Raw genomic sequence first — 17823 nt, 5'->3', positions numbered from 1 at the left:
CAAATACGTTCATGAGCTTGTACTCTCTCTACATGTCGGCTAAAAAGTGTTACTTTTTCTTCCCCACACTTTCATCTTTAATATATTTGTATTTTCACTTTATATAAATCAAGATGCATGTCGTCTCACTTGGCATGTAAGGAAGGGCCATATAATATAGTGAATATTTATCCACAGATGCAGATTTTAGGGTGAAATATGAACCAATTATATGGAATTTTCATTGTACATAAGTATCCTGAGATAGGGTGTGAGGAGAATAACTCAATGGCAAATATAATATAGGCTCCCCAAACTGTATGATACTTGACTTCACACACCAAGTCTAGATCCCTCAACCTTAACTTTGGCTAGTTGCTGTTATGAAGCACTGACTGCACTGAGAGGAATTAAAACTGTCGATCAAAGAAACAAAGTACTTGTGGTAATGAAAAGATTAAATTTTATTAATTAAAACATCAGATCAATCATACATTCTACTAAAGCAGTGGCAAAACGTATGACCAGCAGTTAAATAATCCTGAAGGAAATGCTATTTTTTCTTTTTTGTCAAGCTTAGAACCCAGGGCCTTAAACATGCTAGGCGAGTACTCTAGCGAGCCATGCCCCGAGCCCCCATTCTGGTTCTTTTAATTAGATTCTCCAGTCTAATAACTCTCAATTTCAAAAATAGGGTAATTACTCTTCGGTCTTTGCTAAGAGAGCCATTGTGATTCAATGGAGCACGTGGTTCCCATTCTTTTGCATTCTATCACAGTCTGTCCCTGTTCACCTGTGACTCTCATCCCAAATGAGCCCCAGGATGGCACATCCTTGGTCTGTTTTATTTTACAGTCGGTGGAATGATTTTTCCTATAAACTACAGAAGGGCCTCAGGACACGGGAAGCTTGACGACTTGTATCCACTTAAAGACACGACTCTTTGCCTCTTCCAGATGCTAATTTAGACAATATTTACCTTGAAAGGCAGAGCTTGTCTTCCCAGAAGTTGAACAGAATGACCCTTACCTAATGCAGTAAGCCCTCCCATCCTATGCTTCTTTCCCAGTGACCATAATAAAGGCCTGGAAGGCAGGCACAAGGTGAGACAGGCTTTAAAGCCCAGGGTAAAAGTTACATATAGCAAAGAAGCCTTCTCATGAGACGTCGCATGGCTGAATAAAGTAATTCTTGACCTGAAGATAAGTAGTTGATTTCCAAAAGTCCTTGCACCTTTGAGTCTTAACGTATTTTGACTTGGAATTACTCCACAAAATGTAGTGACCAGGGTTATCCATAGAGAACTAGAGAATTTCTTCAAGTGAATCCTCATCTGCAGGCATGGTCATCAGGTTACACTCATTTGTAAGGCTTGAGTCCAGAGTGAGTTCTTCGATGACTTGCAAGGTTGGAGCTTCGGCTAAAAACCTTACCACACTCATTACATGTGTACGGCTTCTCTCCAGTATGGACTGCCTGGTGGGTAGTCAAGCTTGAGCGCACACTAAAGGCCTTGCCACATTTATCACACTTGTAAGGCTTCTCTCCAGTGTGAGTCCTCCGGTGACTTGCCAGGTGTGAGTTCTGGGTGAAGACCTTGCCACACTCATTGCACTTGTACGGCTTCTCCCCGGTGTGGATCGCCTGGTGAGTAGTCAGGCTTGAGTACACGCTGAAGGCCTTGCCACACTCTGTACACTTGTATGGCTTCTCCCCGGTGTGAGTTCTACGATGATTGGCCAGGTGTGAGTTCTGAGTGAAGACCTTGCCACACTCAGAACACCTGTAGGGCTTTTCTCCAGTGTGGATGACCTGGTGGGTGTTGAGGTTTGAGTGTGAATTAAAGGCCTTACCGCACTCGTTACACCGGTATGGTTTCTCCCCTGTGTGAATCCTCTGGTGAATTGCGAGGCTCGAGGTCTGGCTGAAGACCTTGCCACACTCATTGCACTTGTATGGCTTCTCTCCAGTGTGGGTCACTTGATGGGACGTCAGGCTGGAGCGCACACTGAAGGCCTTGCCGCACTCGGCACACCTGTAGGGCTTCTCCCCAGTGTGCACCCTCCAGTGCCTGGCGAGGTTTGAGGTCTGGCTGAAGACCTTGCCGCACTCATCACACTTGTACGGCTTCTCTCCACTGTGAACTCCTCGGTGACTTGCCAGGTGTGAGTTCTGGGTGAAGACCTTGCCACACTCATTGCACTTGTACGGCTTCTCCCCGGTGTGGATTGCCTGGTGAGTAGTCAGGCTTGAGTACACGCTGAAGGCCTTGCCACACTCTGTACACTTGTACGGCTTCTCCCCCGTGTGAGTCCTCCAGTGATTGGCCAGGTGTGAGTTCTGGGTGAAGACCTTGCCACACTCAGAACACTTGTAGGGCTTTTCTCCAGTGTGGATGACCTGGTGGGTGTTGAGGTTTGAGTGAGAGCTGAAGACCTTGCCACACTCGTTACACCGGTATGGTTTCTCCCCTGTGTGAGTTCTCCGGTGAATCGCGAGGCTCGAGGTCTGGCTGAAGACCTTGCCACACTCGTTGCACTTGTATGGCTTCTCTCCAGTGTGGATCACCTGATGGTTGGTTAGATTGGAGCGCACGCTGAAGGCCTTGCCGCACTCAGCACACTTGTACGGCTTCTCTCCGGTGTGAGTTCTGCGATGACTTGTTAGGTGTGAGTTCTGAGTGAAGACCTTACCACACTCATTGCACTTGTAAGGTTTTGCTCCCGTGTGATGTCTCTCGTGCACCAAAAGATAGGAGCGCCTGAAGAAAGCCTTGCCACACTCAGCACACTTGTACAATTTCTCTCCAGTGTGGATTCTGCGATGATGTGCGAGAGAGGAGGTGTAACTAAAGACCTTGCCACACTCGTGGCATCTGTAAGGCTTGTCCCTAATGTGTGCTTTGTGCCTGGGAATGAGCAATGAAGAATAAATAAAGTCATTCCCGTATCCTTCCAGCGTTCTGACACTGGAAGGAACGCTTTGAGGTGGTAAAGCTGAAGAACCACTGTGCACAGACTTCTCCTCTTCACCACACTCACTTTTCCCTGCAGACTGAAGCAGCTGGGGTGCAGATAGGCCTGGCAGAAAGCCCAGCCCAAGCCAATCACTCTCAAGCTTGCTCCCTGCATCCTGTCCACCACCACCGTCTCTTCCACCCATGTGGCTTCCTTTATGGATCATGGGCACTCCCTTACAATCTCCTTTACTATCTCTCCACGGAAACTGGAAGCCATGTGCCTTTCTCTGGATGTCTCTGAAGGAAAAGGCTTCAGCGTCGTGTTGCTCATGCCTTCCCAGCATGGCTTTCTGGAATCTCTCTTCTATACTGCTGTTTCTTTTTGAAGGTGATTTTTTAATTGTGTGTTTAGGAGAGAAATCTACAAGATATAAAGTTACGTGTTTCTCATTAACAAAAGAAATATTCATATTGAAAAAGATGCTATTATTGCAAAAGTAATATTTGTATTAAGCAGACTTTTAAAACTTAAGAATAACCATAAAATTTACCCCAGATTCGAGTGAGGGTCTGTAATCCCAATGACTCAGGAGGCTGAGGCAGAAGGATATCAAGTTCAAGGCCAGCCTGGGCAATTTAGTGAGACTGTGCCTCAGAAAAAAAAAATTTTAAATACCTAGAAAAGTAGTTCGGTATTAGTGCATTTGCCTACCATATGTGAGGCCCTGAGTTCAATCCCCAGTAATTAAACAAAAACTTGATTAATAATACATACACCTTGAGTGGGTGAAAAGATAAACTTTTATATCTCTGAAGAATAGAACTGTAAGTGGGAGAAGTTTGAAAATTTCCTGTAAGAGCTCACAGCATAGAAACTTTTGTTTTCCCACAGAAATCTTTCACCCGTGGAGTTTCTCAGACAACAATGGGCGATAAAGCTTCTACTGTGCACATGTGAGCTCTTACCTGGGTTCACACCTTTGACACAGCCCCACCCACCGGGATTTCTTGCTATTTTCACTTCATTCTTCAAGGTCCAGGGCTCTTTCCCTTCTTCCAACATGGAAATAACACCAAGGTCAGGAAGGAAGATCCCTGTTTATAAAAAGAAAGGAATCCCATCTGTTGTGGCTTCTCCAGAATCCTAGTCCTATGAGTACATGAGAAAGGATGTTATAGAGGGAGCCCGAAAAACATTTCACAAATCCATCCACTCGTTGCCTCCTTCTGACAACTGGGGGAATACTTTAATATAAGACCTCTAGCTCTTCCAAAAACTAATAAATCAAAAGCAAAGCAGCACAATGACTGCTTATTTGCAGCTACTCAAGAGGCTGAGGCAGGAGGATCACAAGTTTGAGGCCACCCTAGGCAACTTTGTGAGACCCTGTCTCAAAATAAAACTTAAAAAAGTGTCTAGGAATGTAGCTTAGTGGCAGACCTAGCATGTGCAGAGCTCTGGACTTGATTCCCAGTACCAGGTGGGTGGAAGGAAGCAAGCAGAGCTAAATCTTCCATAGGGCCTGGGCTATTGGTCAGTGGCAGAGTGCTGGCTAAGCATGTGAGAGGCCAAGGGTTTCATCCCCAGCACTACCATAAAAAAAAAGAAAAAGTCTGCCATCTGTGCATACCTGAGCTGTGTAACCACCCAATAATGTATCATATTATGTAGGCAAAACATCTACAGAAATGAAGGAGAAAGGACCAGCACAATGGTGCACGTGTGCCTAATTGGGAGGCTGAGGCAGGACAGCCTCAGCAACTTAGCAAGGCCCTGTCTCAAAAAAGTAAAAACCACTACCATCTAGCTAAGTGGTACAACACCCCTAAGTTCAATCCCTAGTACGAGAGTCGGGGGGAGGGAGGGAGGGAGGGGGGAAGGTTGGGCTGTAGCTCTGTGGCAAAGTGGTAGAGTGCTTGCCTAGTATGTGCAAGGCTGTGTGTTTGATCCCCAGCACTGTAAAAAATAAAAAGATAGGTTAAGAGTCATAGAAAATAGCTGGCCATGGTGGTGCATACCTGTCATCCCAGTAACTGGGGAGGCTGAAGCAGAGAATTTTAAGTATGAGGTCAGCCTCAGCAACATAGTAAGACGCTGTCTCAAAATAAAAAGTCAAAAAGATAGGGTTATAGCTCAGTGGCCAAATGCTCCTGGGTCCAATTCCTAGTGGTGAGGAAGAGGAGGAGGAGAGATGGTTAAAGTTTAACCATCTCTGCATTAGGAAGATTTTCATTTCTGGGTCAACAGAGCTTCAACTTTACTCAAGTAATAAGAAGCTCCCCCGAGGCAAGTGAAGGAAAAATGCAAAGGTACACAAGACAGATCCAACCTCAGGAGGGATCACGCTCACCCAGGGAGACCAGGTTCCTGTAGTTCTCCAGCATCACGTCCCTGTACAAAGCCCTCTGTGTGGGGTCCAGGCACTTCCACTCCTCCTGGGAGAATTCAATGGCCACATCCCTGAATGCCAACTGTCCCTAAAATGAAAAATACGTTTCATCAAGAAGACATGCAGATAGTTATCATCTCCACATAAAATGGGATGAGAAGAGAACTGTAAGAAATTTCCTGGAGTGAGCATACCAGACCCAAGCTGGGATGCTATGAAAAACATACTTGACCTCTATATTTGCAGATGCACAATTACTTGGGATATCTGAAGTGATAAGGGAGGCTACAAACCCCTAGACACTTCAGGACTGGGACTGGTCACTGGAAAGATCCAGGCAGGATTTGTGGATTAGAACTTCCAGCCTTACTCCCAGACCACTCATGAGGGGACAGGGGCTGAAGGTTCAGTGGCGCACCAATGGCCAATGATATCACCAATCATGCCTGGTAATGATGCCTCCATAAAACCCCCAAAGGACAGGATTTGAAGAACCTTCCGGCTAGCTGAACATGAGAAGGTCCCCAGAGGAGAGATCTCCCAGCGAGGGGACGGAAGCTCCATGTGCCTTCTCCCACACCTTGCCTTATGCACCCTCCGTTCAGCTCTTCATCTGCATCCTTGATAGTACGTGGCAGGGTAAGTAAGCGTATCACTCAGTGCTGTGAGCCGCTCCAGGAAATTAACCAAACCTGAGGAGGGAGTCCTGCAAACCTGTCACTCAGAACCACAGGCATCTGAGGGACTGGGCCTGAGGGACTGGGCCCGCCCCCTGAGGGATCTGAGGCTACTCGTCAGAATTCAACTGAATCAGAGGACACAGAGCTGGTTTCTGTTGCAGAATTTCTTGCTGGTTGTGTGGGGAAACCCCACACATGTGGAGTCACAGAAGCTTTCTGGGTGGTGGGTGTACAGTAGGAGAAATTTAAATTTGCTTTTACTATATCCCCGCACATATTAAAGTACATTTGAGCAACATTATGTCTCCCTAATTCTGTTCCAGTTTATTTTTCCACAAGAGGTTATACCCTGTATGTATACCCTGTATATATACCCTGTAACACCAAGGTCAGGAAGGAAGATCCTTGTTTATAAAAAGAAAGGAATCCCATCTGTTGTGGCTTTTCCAGAATCCTAGTCCTATGAGTACATGAGAGAGGATGTTATAGAGGGAGCCCAAAAAACTTTTCACAAATCCACCCATTCGTTGCCTCTTTCTGAAAACTGAGGGAATACTGTATATCAGTGTGGATTTCTCATTTTTGTGGATAATGTAAGAAGCACATAAATAAAAAGCCAGAACATGGCCGGGATGTGGCTCAGTGGCAGAGTTCCTGCCTAGTGTGGACGAGGCCCTGTGACAGATCCCCAGTACCCACACAAAGCAAAAGCCCAACTCAGGCTGACCTCCATGGAAGCATTAGTTATGACATCTGCCACACCATGTGATGTGCACTCAACACCTAGGTGAGCTATGGCATGAGCCCTGTCTTCAGAGACGATAGTCCACAGGGGCTTCCAAAAGTCAGAATCTAAAACTGTGAAAACAGCAACAGCAGTGCCTGAAGCTTCTAAATGCTGGCTGTTATGACTTGTGTGTGTGTGTGTGTGTGTGTGTGTATGTGGGTGTGGGTGGTGCTGGGTGTGTGTGAACCAGGGCCTTGAGCATACTGGGCGGCACTCAATCACCGAGCCACATCCCAGCTACACACAGGGTGTTCAACACGCCTTCCGTGAAGTTACACCTATGGCGACCTAAGAAAGATTCATTCCCATCTTCCTGAGGAAACAACTGTGTCACAGACACTGAAGAAACTCTGCTCAAATCAAAGAGCTGAGCATGGAAGAACGAATACCTGACCCAAATATCTAAGAACTGGAACTAAACCTGAAGAATTAAATAGTTAAGTACAGAGCATCAGAAGAGAATAAACAGTACGGGAAGTGAGGGACGTAGAAGCAAGTTCAAGCAGAGCAATGTGAACTTCTGCATGCATGCACATGTAGCCACATAAGACTCCCATTCCTACCAGTGTCAACTTGTGAACACGAGAGGGGTCAGAGAATGCAAGACCACAGAAAATACGATAAATCAGGTAAAAACATACAGCTGTCTTTGATAAACAGCATACACTTGCACATCCATGTATGCAAGACAAGCATTCATATATATATATATACACACACATTTAAATCAAATGAAATAACAGGACTTGTCTCTCAGTGATAATTGTCCCAATACTTTTCATCACCACTGTTCTCACATGCATGTTGGCATGTTTGGGACAATAAAAATATATATATCATCCTGAGTTTTGTTTACAAACACTGTCCATTAAGCCATTAAGACAGGACTACACAGGTTGGGGGTGTAGTCAGTGATAAGAGTGCTTGCTTAGCATGGGCAAGGCTTGGGGCTCAATCCGTAGTACTGCCCCCTCCAAATAGGGGAGAACATGTAACAAACAAAAAACAAGAAAAAGAAAGAAATTTGAACTCTAATCTCTATGAGTCACTCACATTCAAAACTAAGAAAACAACTTCATCAATTTAAAATTAGATATTTAGGCAATTATCAATAGAATTTTATGCCTGACTAGTAAAATTGTGACATAACAATTAGGAAACGCTACTGTTACATATCAATTTAAGTAAAATAAGAAAATGTATCACCGCAAAACATACTTTCAGAAATCAATGGATCTTTAACAATCAGGACAAAAAGTAAATGTGAATAAAAAAGTGACATTAAGCAGGAACAATTTACCCCACAGCACAATCAGCATTTCCTCCAAATAAAGGCAGAGAAGCGATGGACTAGCAGCCAGGGCTTTGTCTCGTCACTATCAGGCAGGCTGCATGAGCATGGGCCATAAAGAGGAAAAAGGTGGAAACAAGAGAGGTAAAGAAGATAGCAGAGATCTGGATCTGTTAGAACAGATGACATGACTGCAACACAGAAATACTGTACTGCAGGAGCTGGTAACAGTGGAAAACAGACTTCCTTCCTTAGTAGCCCTTATTAACACACATGTGCACATACAAAACATCCTGCACCTCCTTCGGCAAAGATACCAGAGCACCAAATTAAAAGATTTACCCAAAGGACTTAAAGTGAGCATACTACAGTGACATGGCCGTGTTAATGTTTATAGCAGCTCAAGTCACAATAGCCAAGCTATGGTACCAACCTAGGTGCCCTTCAACAGTGAATGGATAAATAAGCTGTGGTATATATGAATATACCAGTCATAAAGAAGAAGGAAATTATGGCATTTGCCAGTAAACAGATGGACCTAGAGGCTATCATGCTAAGTAAAATAAGCTAATCCCCCAAAGCAAATGTTCTAATATGCAGATGCTTACACACAATGAGAGGGAGGGAAAAATAGTAGTTCACTGGATTAGACAAAGGGAAAGGAGGTGGGATGAGAATGGGAAAGACAGTAGAATGAATCGGACATCACTTTCCTATGTTCATATATGAATACGTGACCAGTGTAAAACTCCACATCAAGTACAACCACAAGAAAGGGAAGTTACACTCCATATCTGCATGATATGTCAAAATATACACTCTACTGTCATGTGTATCTAAAAAGAATTTAAAAAAAAAAAACAAGACTTCCAGGATCTCCCTCATGGTGACATAGACCAACAAGGATCTAAAAGCCACATGGATTCAGTGGTGAACCACGTAAGAGGCTGGGATTCTCACTGCAGGGCCAGACAGACAGTTTGTGGTCCCTGCCTACTGAAGCCTTGACCCTCTCAATTTCTCCTGGGGCAGGGAAGCATCCACCTAACATAACTTTGGGGGGAACTGCCTGAAAGACTGTGTTCTACCTTCCAGGAACCTAAGCAATAGAGACAGGCATCAGGTAGGGAAAGGCACGAAGACAGAGAGTCCCCATTAACCATGTCTAGAGTGTCCCTGGTGGAGACAAGGTGGAAATCCAGAGGATGGCTGACTGAGACACCAGAGAGGGCACAGAACAGCAGGAGGCAACAGGAGAGCCCTGGGTAGAAACTGCAAAGCTTCTCCTACAAGACTGCAACAAAAGCTCAGAGATGACAGATCCCCCGCCTCTAGCACAGACCACTTCCCTCAAGGAAGCCAGACACAAGACCACCAGCTACACAAACAGAAAGAAAACATGGCCCCCATAAGCAGAAAATTAAATAGCCACAAACAGACACTAAAAAATTGGAGATATGTAAACGACCAAAGAATTAATTCTGAGAGTTATAACAGTGCTCCAACGAAATAAAAGCAGAAACACAAAATCAGAAAACCAATAAATGGATAAAATGAGAATATTAACAGAAACTATGAAGCTGGGTTCAAAGTCAGTCTCAGCAACTTGGTGAGGCCATAAGCAACTTAGTGAGACCTTGTCTCAAAATAAAATAAAAAGAAAGAGTTAGGCATGTGACTCGGGGGTTAAGCGCTCTTGGATTCAATCCCTGGTACCAAAACCAACCAACCAACCAACCTATAGGGAAAAGCAGAGCAAGAAAGAATGACAATGAAGAAGGGCAGAGTGTGAAGGCATACACCTATAAGCCCAGCTGCTTGGGAGGCTAAGGCAGGAGGATTAGAAAGCTTGAGGCCAGCCTCAACAACTTAGCAAGACCCCATTTCAAAAATTAAAAAAGGAGAGGTCCCAAGGGACTCACAGGATACCCCCATATGTACTCCAGAAGAGGAGGAGAGAGAGAGGTGGAGAACCTATGTGACAACAATGATGGCCAACTATTTCCAAGATATCTGAGATACAGATATATACAGCCAATAAGCTTCAAGATACAGGGTGACATGAGCAGGGTCCTGGGTTCAATCTCCAAGCAAAAAGTATCATCTTGCATCTTGCAACCATTCAAATTTTCTTCTCTATCTAGAATAAATGCAGAAATTAGTAGCACAAGAAAAATGAAAATCCACAAATATAAATGCAAATTAAATAACTTCTTGGGGCTGGGGATGTGGCTCAAGCGGTAGCGCGCTCGCCTGGCATGCGTGCAGCCCGGGTTCGATCCTCAGCACCACATACCAACAAAGATGTTGTGTCCGCCAAGAGCTAAAAAATAAATATTAAAAATTCTCTCTCTCTCAAAAAAAAAAAAAACTTCTTATGTGGATGTCCCAGGGGTATTCTACCACTGAGCTACCTCCCCAACCTTTTTTTTTTTTCCTTTTTCTTTTTGAGATAGAATCTCACAAATCACCCACAAATCATCCTCCTTCCTCAGCCTCCTGTGTCATTGGGAATACCAGCATGCACCACTGTGCCCAGCTAAATAACATTTGCTTAATCAGTCAATGAATCAAAGGCAAAAGGGGGAACTAAAAACAAGCGAAAAAAAAATCATTGTTCTATGCGACCACCATTATTCTGATGTCAAACTCAGGCAAAGAGAAGGAAAAAAACACCACAGATCAACAACTCCAATGAATACTGATGAAAAATTCCTCAACAAAAAACTGGCAAATCTAAATGTATAGGACACTGAAAGGATTAGACACTGTGACAGGTGAGATTCATTTCTAGGAACAAGGGTGGAGCAACTAATAAGGTCAACTGCACAACACATGACACTGACAGAGAGGACAAAACGCACGGGACCAGGTCCACAGATTCTGAAAACACCTCAGAGCCAACACCTCTCCTGGCACAAACACTCAAGGACCAGGCACAGAGGGAACCACAGGACAGTAAAGTTAGCTATGATTTCTTGGATACAGCATCAAAAGTACTGGCAAATGTAATGACTTACAGCTGAAACACTGTTGTACAACAAAGGACGCTGTCAAGAGTGAAAACACCTAATTATATTGTGTAGAGGAGAACCAACACAAATCTGAAAATAAAAAGATAACAGAGGGGGGGATCCAGAAACTGCACATGAACCTCTTCTGATATATACGATCAGCAACTTTAAGCTGAATCAGGGAGCCTGGGATGTAGGTTAGTTTTAAAAGTGCTTGTCTGGCAGGCACAAGGCCCTGGGTCTGACCCCACAAACAAATGACTGAAGAAATAAATAAGATTGAGAGATAAGACAGGTATAGTGGCACACACCTATAATCCCAGCAGCTCTCAGGCTGAGATGGGAGGATGGCAAGTTCAAAGCCATTCTTAGCAACTTAACAAGGCCCTAAGGAATTTAGTAAGACACTGTCTCCAAGTAAAAAAAGGGCTGGGGAATGTGGTTCAGTGATTTGAGTTCCCCGAGTTCAATCCCTGGTACAAAAAAAAAAAAAAAAGAAAAAGAAAAAAGAAAGCTTCACCAGGCACAGTGGTACACGTTGGTGATCCCAGCTACTTGGGATGCTGAGGAAGGAGGATTGCAATTTTGAGGCCACTGTGGGTAGCCTAGTGAGACCCTGTATGGAGAGCACTGGGAATATAGCTCAGAGGTTCAGTACCCCTTTGTTCAATCCACAGTTCCAAGGGGGACACTGTAGAACATCTTTGATCACTGTCTCACTATCTTTCTATTCCCAGTCACTGAGATTTTGGAATCCAAAACACTGTCTCACTGCATTATCTATAAAAGCGATATATTAAGCAGTGCATATTTCCCTTTATAGTTCTCCTTTTCTGGCATTTAAAAGCATCTGTGTGCATTAATATGTGATTTCAAAGTGCAGCTTTTTTCACCCACATCGAGAGGCAGCTGACAGTGTATCCAGCTATGCCCTAATGATCCCTGCTGCCCAACAGGACTGACACACAAGCCCTCACAGGCCCTCAACCCTGCCAGGCTTGAAATCCTTCCCAGGAATACAACAGTGGTGCCTCCTCATGGGTTCCCTGCCACCAGGTCTCAGTGGGATGGAATCTAAGCGCAGAGGATGGGGAAGGGAGGCCCAGGGGATGCAGGCACACCTGACAGGCAGGAGGCTGCAGAGTCACGTGAGGCCAGCAGCTCCCAGGCCCAGCACTGCACAGGGGACTCGGGACCACCTGAGAGATCACTGTACCTCAGTGACAGCCATTCCTGACTCCTTTCCTTTCCTCCTTCTCTTCAGGGCTGTCTCCTCAGGTAACACGAGTCTTTACAAGTCAGTCCTGGAAGGAGGAAACGGACTGTTTAGGGCTCAGAATCATCACACCGTTCCTGTGCTACAGCCACACACACAGGTGGACCCCTGCATGTGAGAAGACGGTCCCTGGCTGCCCACCCTTCCAGGCTGACCCAGGCACAATACACCCCTGGAAGAAGGCCCAGAGGAGACATCTCACTCCTTTCTTTGGGCCTGGTCTCCCTCCTAGTGAAGGCCACACACAGATTGCAGCAGTGGGGAGCTGGGCAGCACTAGGCTCCTTCAGGGCACAGCCTGGCTCTCACCAAACTGAACCACAGCATAGCACCCCTCACCTCTCCTGGGATCTCAGGCTGATCTCAGCCCTCAGGATGGAGGACACAGAGCCAGGTAAACAGCTCTGGATGTGGTGGTGAATGCCTGTAATCCCAGTGACTTGGGAGGCTAAGGAAGGAGGATTCAGCAACATAGTGAGGCCCTAAACAATTTAGCAAGAACCTGTATCAAAATAAAAAGGGCTGGGGATGTGATGTGCCTAAGTGGTTAAGTGCCCCTATGTTCAATCCCCAGCACCATAATAAACAAATAAATAAATAATAAAAGGACTGAGTACTCAATGCTGCACACAGTAGAGAATCAACCTTACTTATTAAGGCTGTGTACCAGCCTCACCCCATCAATGGGATGTCCAGTAGGTGGACAGACTGCTTGCAAAATGCCTCAGCACCCATGGGAAGCCAGCATTGAGCACCTCCTGGAGGGGCAGGCCCAGCCCACCACCCACCTTCTGGCTCTGCCCCTCTTGGAGCCTTGTTCTCACCAGGATCCAGACAATGGATGCTAAAGGAGCAGGAAAACACAGGCAGCACAGGCTGCATGGACCAGAGGTGGGGCAGGGTGTGGCTGGAGTGTGACTGGAGCTGGGGGTCACAGGAGTCTCCATGGAGCAAGTGATGTCAGAACAAAGACCTGAGGTGTTGGCCACCTGCAGCCCAGGGGCCAGGTAGAGGGCTAGGTAGAGGGACAGGACCCAGTGAAGGCCCTGAGGCTGGAGCAACTTCCAGCCAGGGAAAGGAAAGAGGCCATGTGGCTGAAAGTGAGCAAGCAGAGGACACAGCAGGAGATGAGGGCAGAGGCCCTGGGGAAGCAGAGCAGGTAGGACTGAGGTCTGACATTTCTACTCCACACCTAAATGAAGTTTAAAATCCATTTCCTCACCTGTCTTAGGTAAACAAACAGTTTATTCTTTATTTTATAACTTAAAACACACTGTAGTATCTTCTATATTGTAGATATAGGCAGAGATGTTCACCTAAGCCCCAGGAAGTACAAGGCCACCCTACCTGAAAAACGTTGAAGACTACACGGAGCCTATCTGGCTGTTCATCTGTATCCCTTATAACAAGTGGATAAACTTTATCAAGTGTTCCCTGCACACTGGGTGTTGAACTAGAAAAGTAATAGAAGCTTAGCAGGGGTCATGGGAATCCAGGATGTATATCCAGTTGACTAAAGTCCAAGTTCCAACCTGATCACGCGACTGGCATCTAAACTGGGGGGCAGTGCTTCTATACTGAACCTTCAAATGGTGGCATCTGATCCTATCTCCAGGCAGTGAAAGCCAGATCTCAGTTAAATTATAGAACACTAAGTTGTTGTCTTAAGGAGAACTGCTTATGAATGGGAAGAAATCCCCACATATTTTATGGTACTGGGAATTGAATTGACGTGTGCTCTACCACTGAGCTACCCCCAACCCGCAACCCTTTTATAAATTTTCAGACAGTCTGCCTACATTGTCGTCGGGGCCTTGACCTTGAGAGCCTCCTGTTGTCCCGAGTAGGAATTCTGGTTTTTCTTCGTTATCTCACACTCACCCACACTACACTATCCCAGGAAAACAGAAGAGACGACCCCAAACTGAATGGGTCATGACCCTGCCTTCTGGCTGAATATGGAAGTAATTTGTACCAATAGTTTTAAAATAGACAAATCCAGACAGTTTTGCAATTGTTATCCTCATGTAAAGACATAATTTAAGCACAAATTTTAATTTGTTGAATTATAAACATAGAAATCATTACACTTCAGCTTCACCATGCCCATCTAATCAAGTCACCATCTGCACCCGGGTCCCCATCTTCATTGCTGCTTCCCTCCCTCCCTCTCATCATCTCCATTCTCACCTCCACTCTCATTTCTTCCCCCATCCTGGGTCCTGCGTACTTTGCTTCCCTCTCCTCTCCTGGTTTCTCGCCTTCTTCCCTCTATTCCTTCCCTCCATCTGATCTTCCCCATTCCTGCAACTCCCTTCACCTCCAGTCAGTCTTTCTGCCCAGTCTTTGTCCCCAATCTCCACAGATGTCTGCCTCTTTCTTCCCCATCCACTCTCTCCCTCTGGCCTGCCTGCTGCAGGCCCCTGTCCCCATGCTCTGAACACCCACATCCCTTCCTGAAGTGCTCCTCCCTGGGCTCCCCTTGTCAGGTTACCCCTCTTCTTGTCCCAGTACCACAGTTCCCCTCTGCCATGCAGATTATCTGTTCTCTCCTCCCAGGCTCTGCCAGAGGTCCCTCCAGGTTTTATTTTTCCCTGAGTGGCTGTCCTTCACCTCTGTGGAGATTGTGATTCTAGATTTCTTCTCTCTGCTGCTTTATGGCTTCTTCTTTCACTCTTATGCCCTCTCTCTGCAATCCCTTGCCATCTGTGTTAAGGGTCCCTTTGCTCTCATTTCTGGTCCATCTCTTTCTTCTGAGCCCTCTGCCCACCTCCAAAGGAGCACATATTCCCTGGGAATCTGGGGTATGAGAATCCTGGAAGTCACCACACAGGCCCAGGTCGCCTCCTCCAGAGTGCAGGGTAACTATGGAGGGAAGACCTGCAGGGGAGTCATCTGGCTAAGGAGGACAGGTTCGGGGGAGGAGGACAGGGCCAGGAAGATAGGGCTGGGTGAGGGCAGGGCCTGGGGAAGGGGACAGAGTCAGGTGAGGACAGGGCCCGGTGAGAAGGACTGGCAGGGTCTGGTCAGGGGAGGACAGGCCCGGCTTGGCACAGGCTGGGCTGTAGACCTCAGTGGCCAGGAGGATCTGCGGAGAAGCGCGCAGGGCGGGCTGGGTGGGCAGCGCCGAGGACCCGCGAGCTGGGAAGGCCACCGTCGGCGGGAGGGAGCGGCGCCAAGCGGAGCGTCCACGCGGCGGGGCTGGACACCTGTGGGACCCGCGCCGGGCTTCAGGCCGACCCGGTTCTCCCGCAGAGATGGGACTGACTCGGGGTGGAGGGCGCGGTGCGGGGACGCAGAGGTCTGCTGGGCCCCGCGTCCCGGCCACGGGCGCGCAGGGGACCGTGAAGCGCAGAGATCATAGAGCAAGGGAACTCACGAGGCAAGCTGTGACCTTCACTCCGCGATCCGCTTCCGGGTCTGCCGGGGGCCCCGCGCGCAGCCGGGAGGAAGCGTGGGCGGGACCGGGACGTGACGGGCAGGGCCGAGCCGTGGTCAGGAATCGCCAGTGGATCCGCGAGTCAGGCGGGGCGGGGCCGCGTTGGTGGGCGGGGCTTGACGGAGGGGCGGGGCCGGGGAGGCCGCCATGGCGGGTGGGCGTGGCGCATAGGAGGCGTGGCTGGCGGGAGGCGGTGCCTGAGACCGCGGCGATGGGCGGAGCCTGACGCGGAAGAAGGGGCCTGTGGGAGGCCCTGGGGACCGCACCTGGGGCGGGCGTGAGGGGCAGGGGGCGGGGCGGGCGTGAGGGGCAGGGGGCGGGGCGGGCGTGAGGGGCAGGGGGCGGGGCGGGCGTGAGGGGCAGGGGGCGGGGCGGGCGTGAGGGGCAGGGGGCGGGGCGGGCGTGAGGGGCAGGGGGCGGGGCGGGCGTGACGGGCAGGGGGCGGGGTGGGCGTGACGGGCAGGGGGCGGGGCGAGCGGGAGGGCGCGCCTGGTCTGGGGCAGCCTGAAGCAGGGACCTGGCCAGGCAGGTCTTGTGGTCTTTGGAGACAGGGAGTCACTGAGTTGCTTAGAGCCTCACCAATGCTGAGACTGGCTTTGAACTCACAGTCCTCCTGCCTCAGCCTCCGGGAACCCCTGGGGTGAGAGGCGTGCACCACCGCACTGGGCTCTTTTGTGCATGTTTCTAAAATCACTGCCCTTCTCCTGGGCGTTGGAAGCCTGACCTCCCCCGGAGGCTGAGGAAACTGAGGTCTGCATACAGATCTCGCGGGCGGGTGAGGGGGCAGGATTACCTAGGAGCGGCCACTGGATCTCCGTAATTCCCAGGTTTAGAATTTAAGTCACTTAAAAAACAAAACAACAACAACAAAAAAACCCAAACAGAAACCCGGGTACTGTCACATACCTTTAATCCCAGTGTCTCTGGAGTCTGAGGCAGGAGGATTGCAAATTCAAGATCAGCCTCAGCAAATTTGATGTGCACCGCAATTGAGCAAGACCCTGTCTCAAAATTTTAAAAAAGAGCCGAGTAAGTGGCTCAGTGGTAGAAGTGCACCCGGGTTCAAGCCTCACTACAGCAAAACAACCACAAGGACAGAACAATAACAATAAAATACTGAAATAAAGAAAACTTTGTAAAGGGTGAACAAGGGAAAGACATGGGGCCAACTCTGCCTGGTAGCTCAGTTCGCTTAATCCTGAAGCACAAGGAAAGTCACATTGGTCTGTTTTTGTTATTGTTGTTGTTTGTTTTTGTTGTTTGTCAGAATATCAAGGTTGATGTCATCTAGTCAATAGATAATGTTTCAAATATACTCATAAGTCTCTAGCAATATTTTACCTTGGCCTTATTAAGTCTAAATAAAATATGTTGCATAAAACCAGCTGAAAAACCAGCCTCTACCTCAGAGCAAAGCCTGTCCAAGGAAGGGACATCACCTTTGTCCTTGGAAAGACCCACAGAGCACTCCTAGGCACATTCCCACCCTGCTAAGGTGTTTATCTACAAATAACAGGAGAGATCTGCTGCACCAGGTGTCCCTGACTCAGTCAGGCTAGGTGGGGATCCATAGCAACCCCCTAGCAGCCACCCATCAGCCTGAGACAGGGAAATGCCTGGGATGTCAGATGACCCCCCAGTAGTTTATAGTGGTTGATAACATGATGGGAAACCATGTAGTTCAGTACGTACACCCCTCTTGGCTTAAACCAATCAGTTCAAATGAATACCCCTTTTGTATTGACTAATCACCCCTCCTCAACTTGTTCCCGTCAGTGAATGTGCTAATCATGTTTTAGAGTTGTTATTTGATTTTCCTGCAGTGTGTGATGATTTGCTACGAGATGCTATGATGTATGTGAGGTCCCTGCCTTCTCCAAAGAGTGTATAAAACTGCTGCAAACCCTGGGCTCAGGGCCTCTCAGCGTCGCCAGTTGCTGTGTGCACGCGGAGGACTGAGCTAGCTCGCAGTAAACACCTCTTTGCTGCTTACATCAATCTTGGGTCTC

The 17823-nt window shown here is 47.6% G+C and overlaps 1 protein-coding gene across 1 annotated transcript; it reads right to left on the bottom strand.

Moving 5' to 3' along the window:
• Window positions 1-419: 419 nt before the first annotated feature.
• LOC101971988 (uncharacterized) lies at window positions 420-15879 on the bottom strand. The gene is given in 5 exon segments (XM_078033040.1): window positions 420-1360; window positions 1363-3359; window positions 3905-4033; window positions 5290-5416; window positions 15755-15879. Coding segments are annotated over 4 exon segments (2193 nt in total). The 5' UTR covers window positions 5324-5416; window positions 15755-15879; the 3' UTR covers window positions 420-1327.
• Between the last annotated feature and the right edge of the window lie 1944 nt (window positions 15880-17823).

The sequence above is a fragment of the Ictidomys tridecemlineatus genome, chromosome 15, assembly GCF_052094955.1.
Source record: "Ictidomys tridecemlineatus isolate mIctTri1 chromosome 15, mIctTri1.hap1, whole genome shotgun sequence".
Taxonomy (NCBI): domain Eukaryota; kingdom Metazoa; phylum Chordata; class Mammalia; order Rodentia; family Sciuridae; genus Ictidomys; species Ictidomys tridecemlineatus.
The sequence above is the reverse complement of the archived record's forward strand: the minus strand, read 5'-3'. Positions and strand labels throughout refer to the sequence as shown.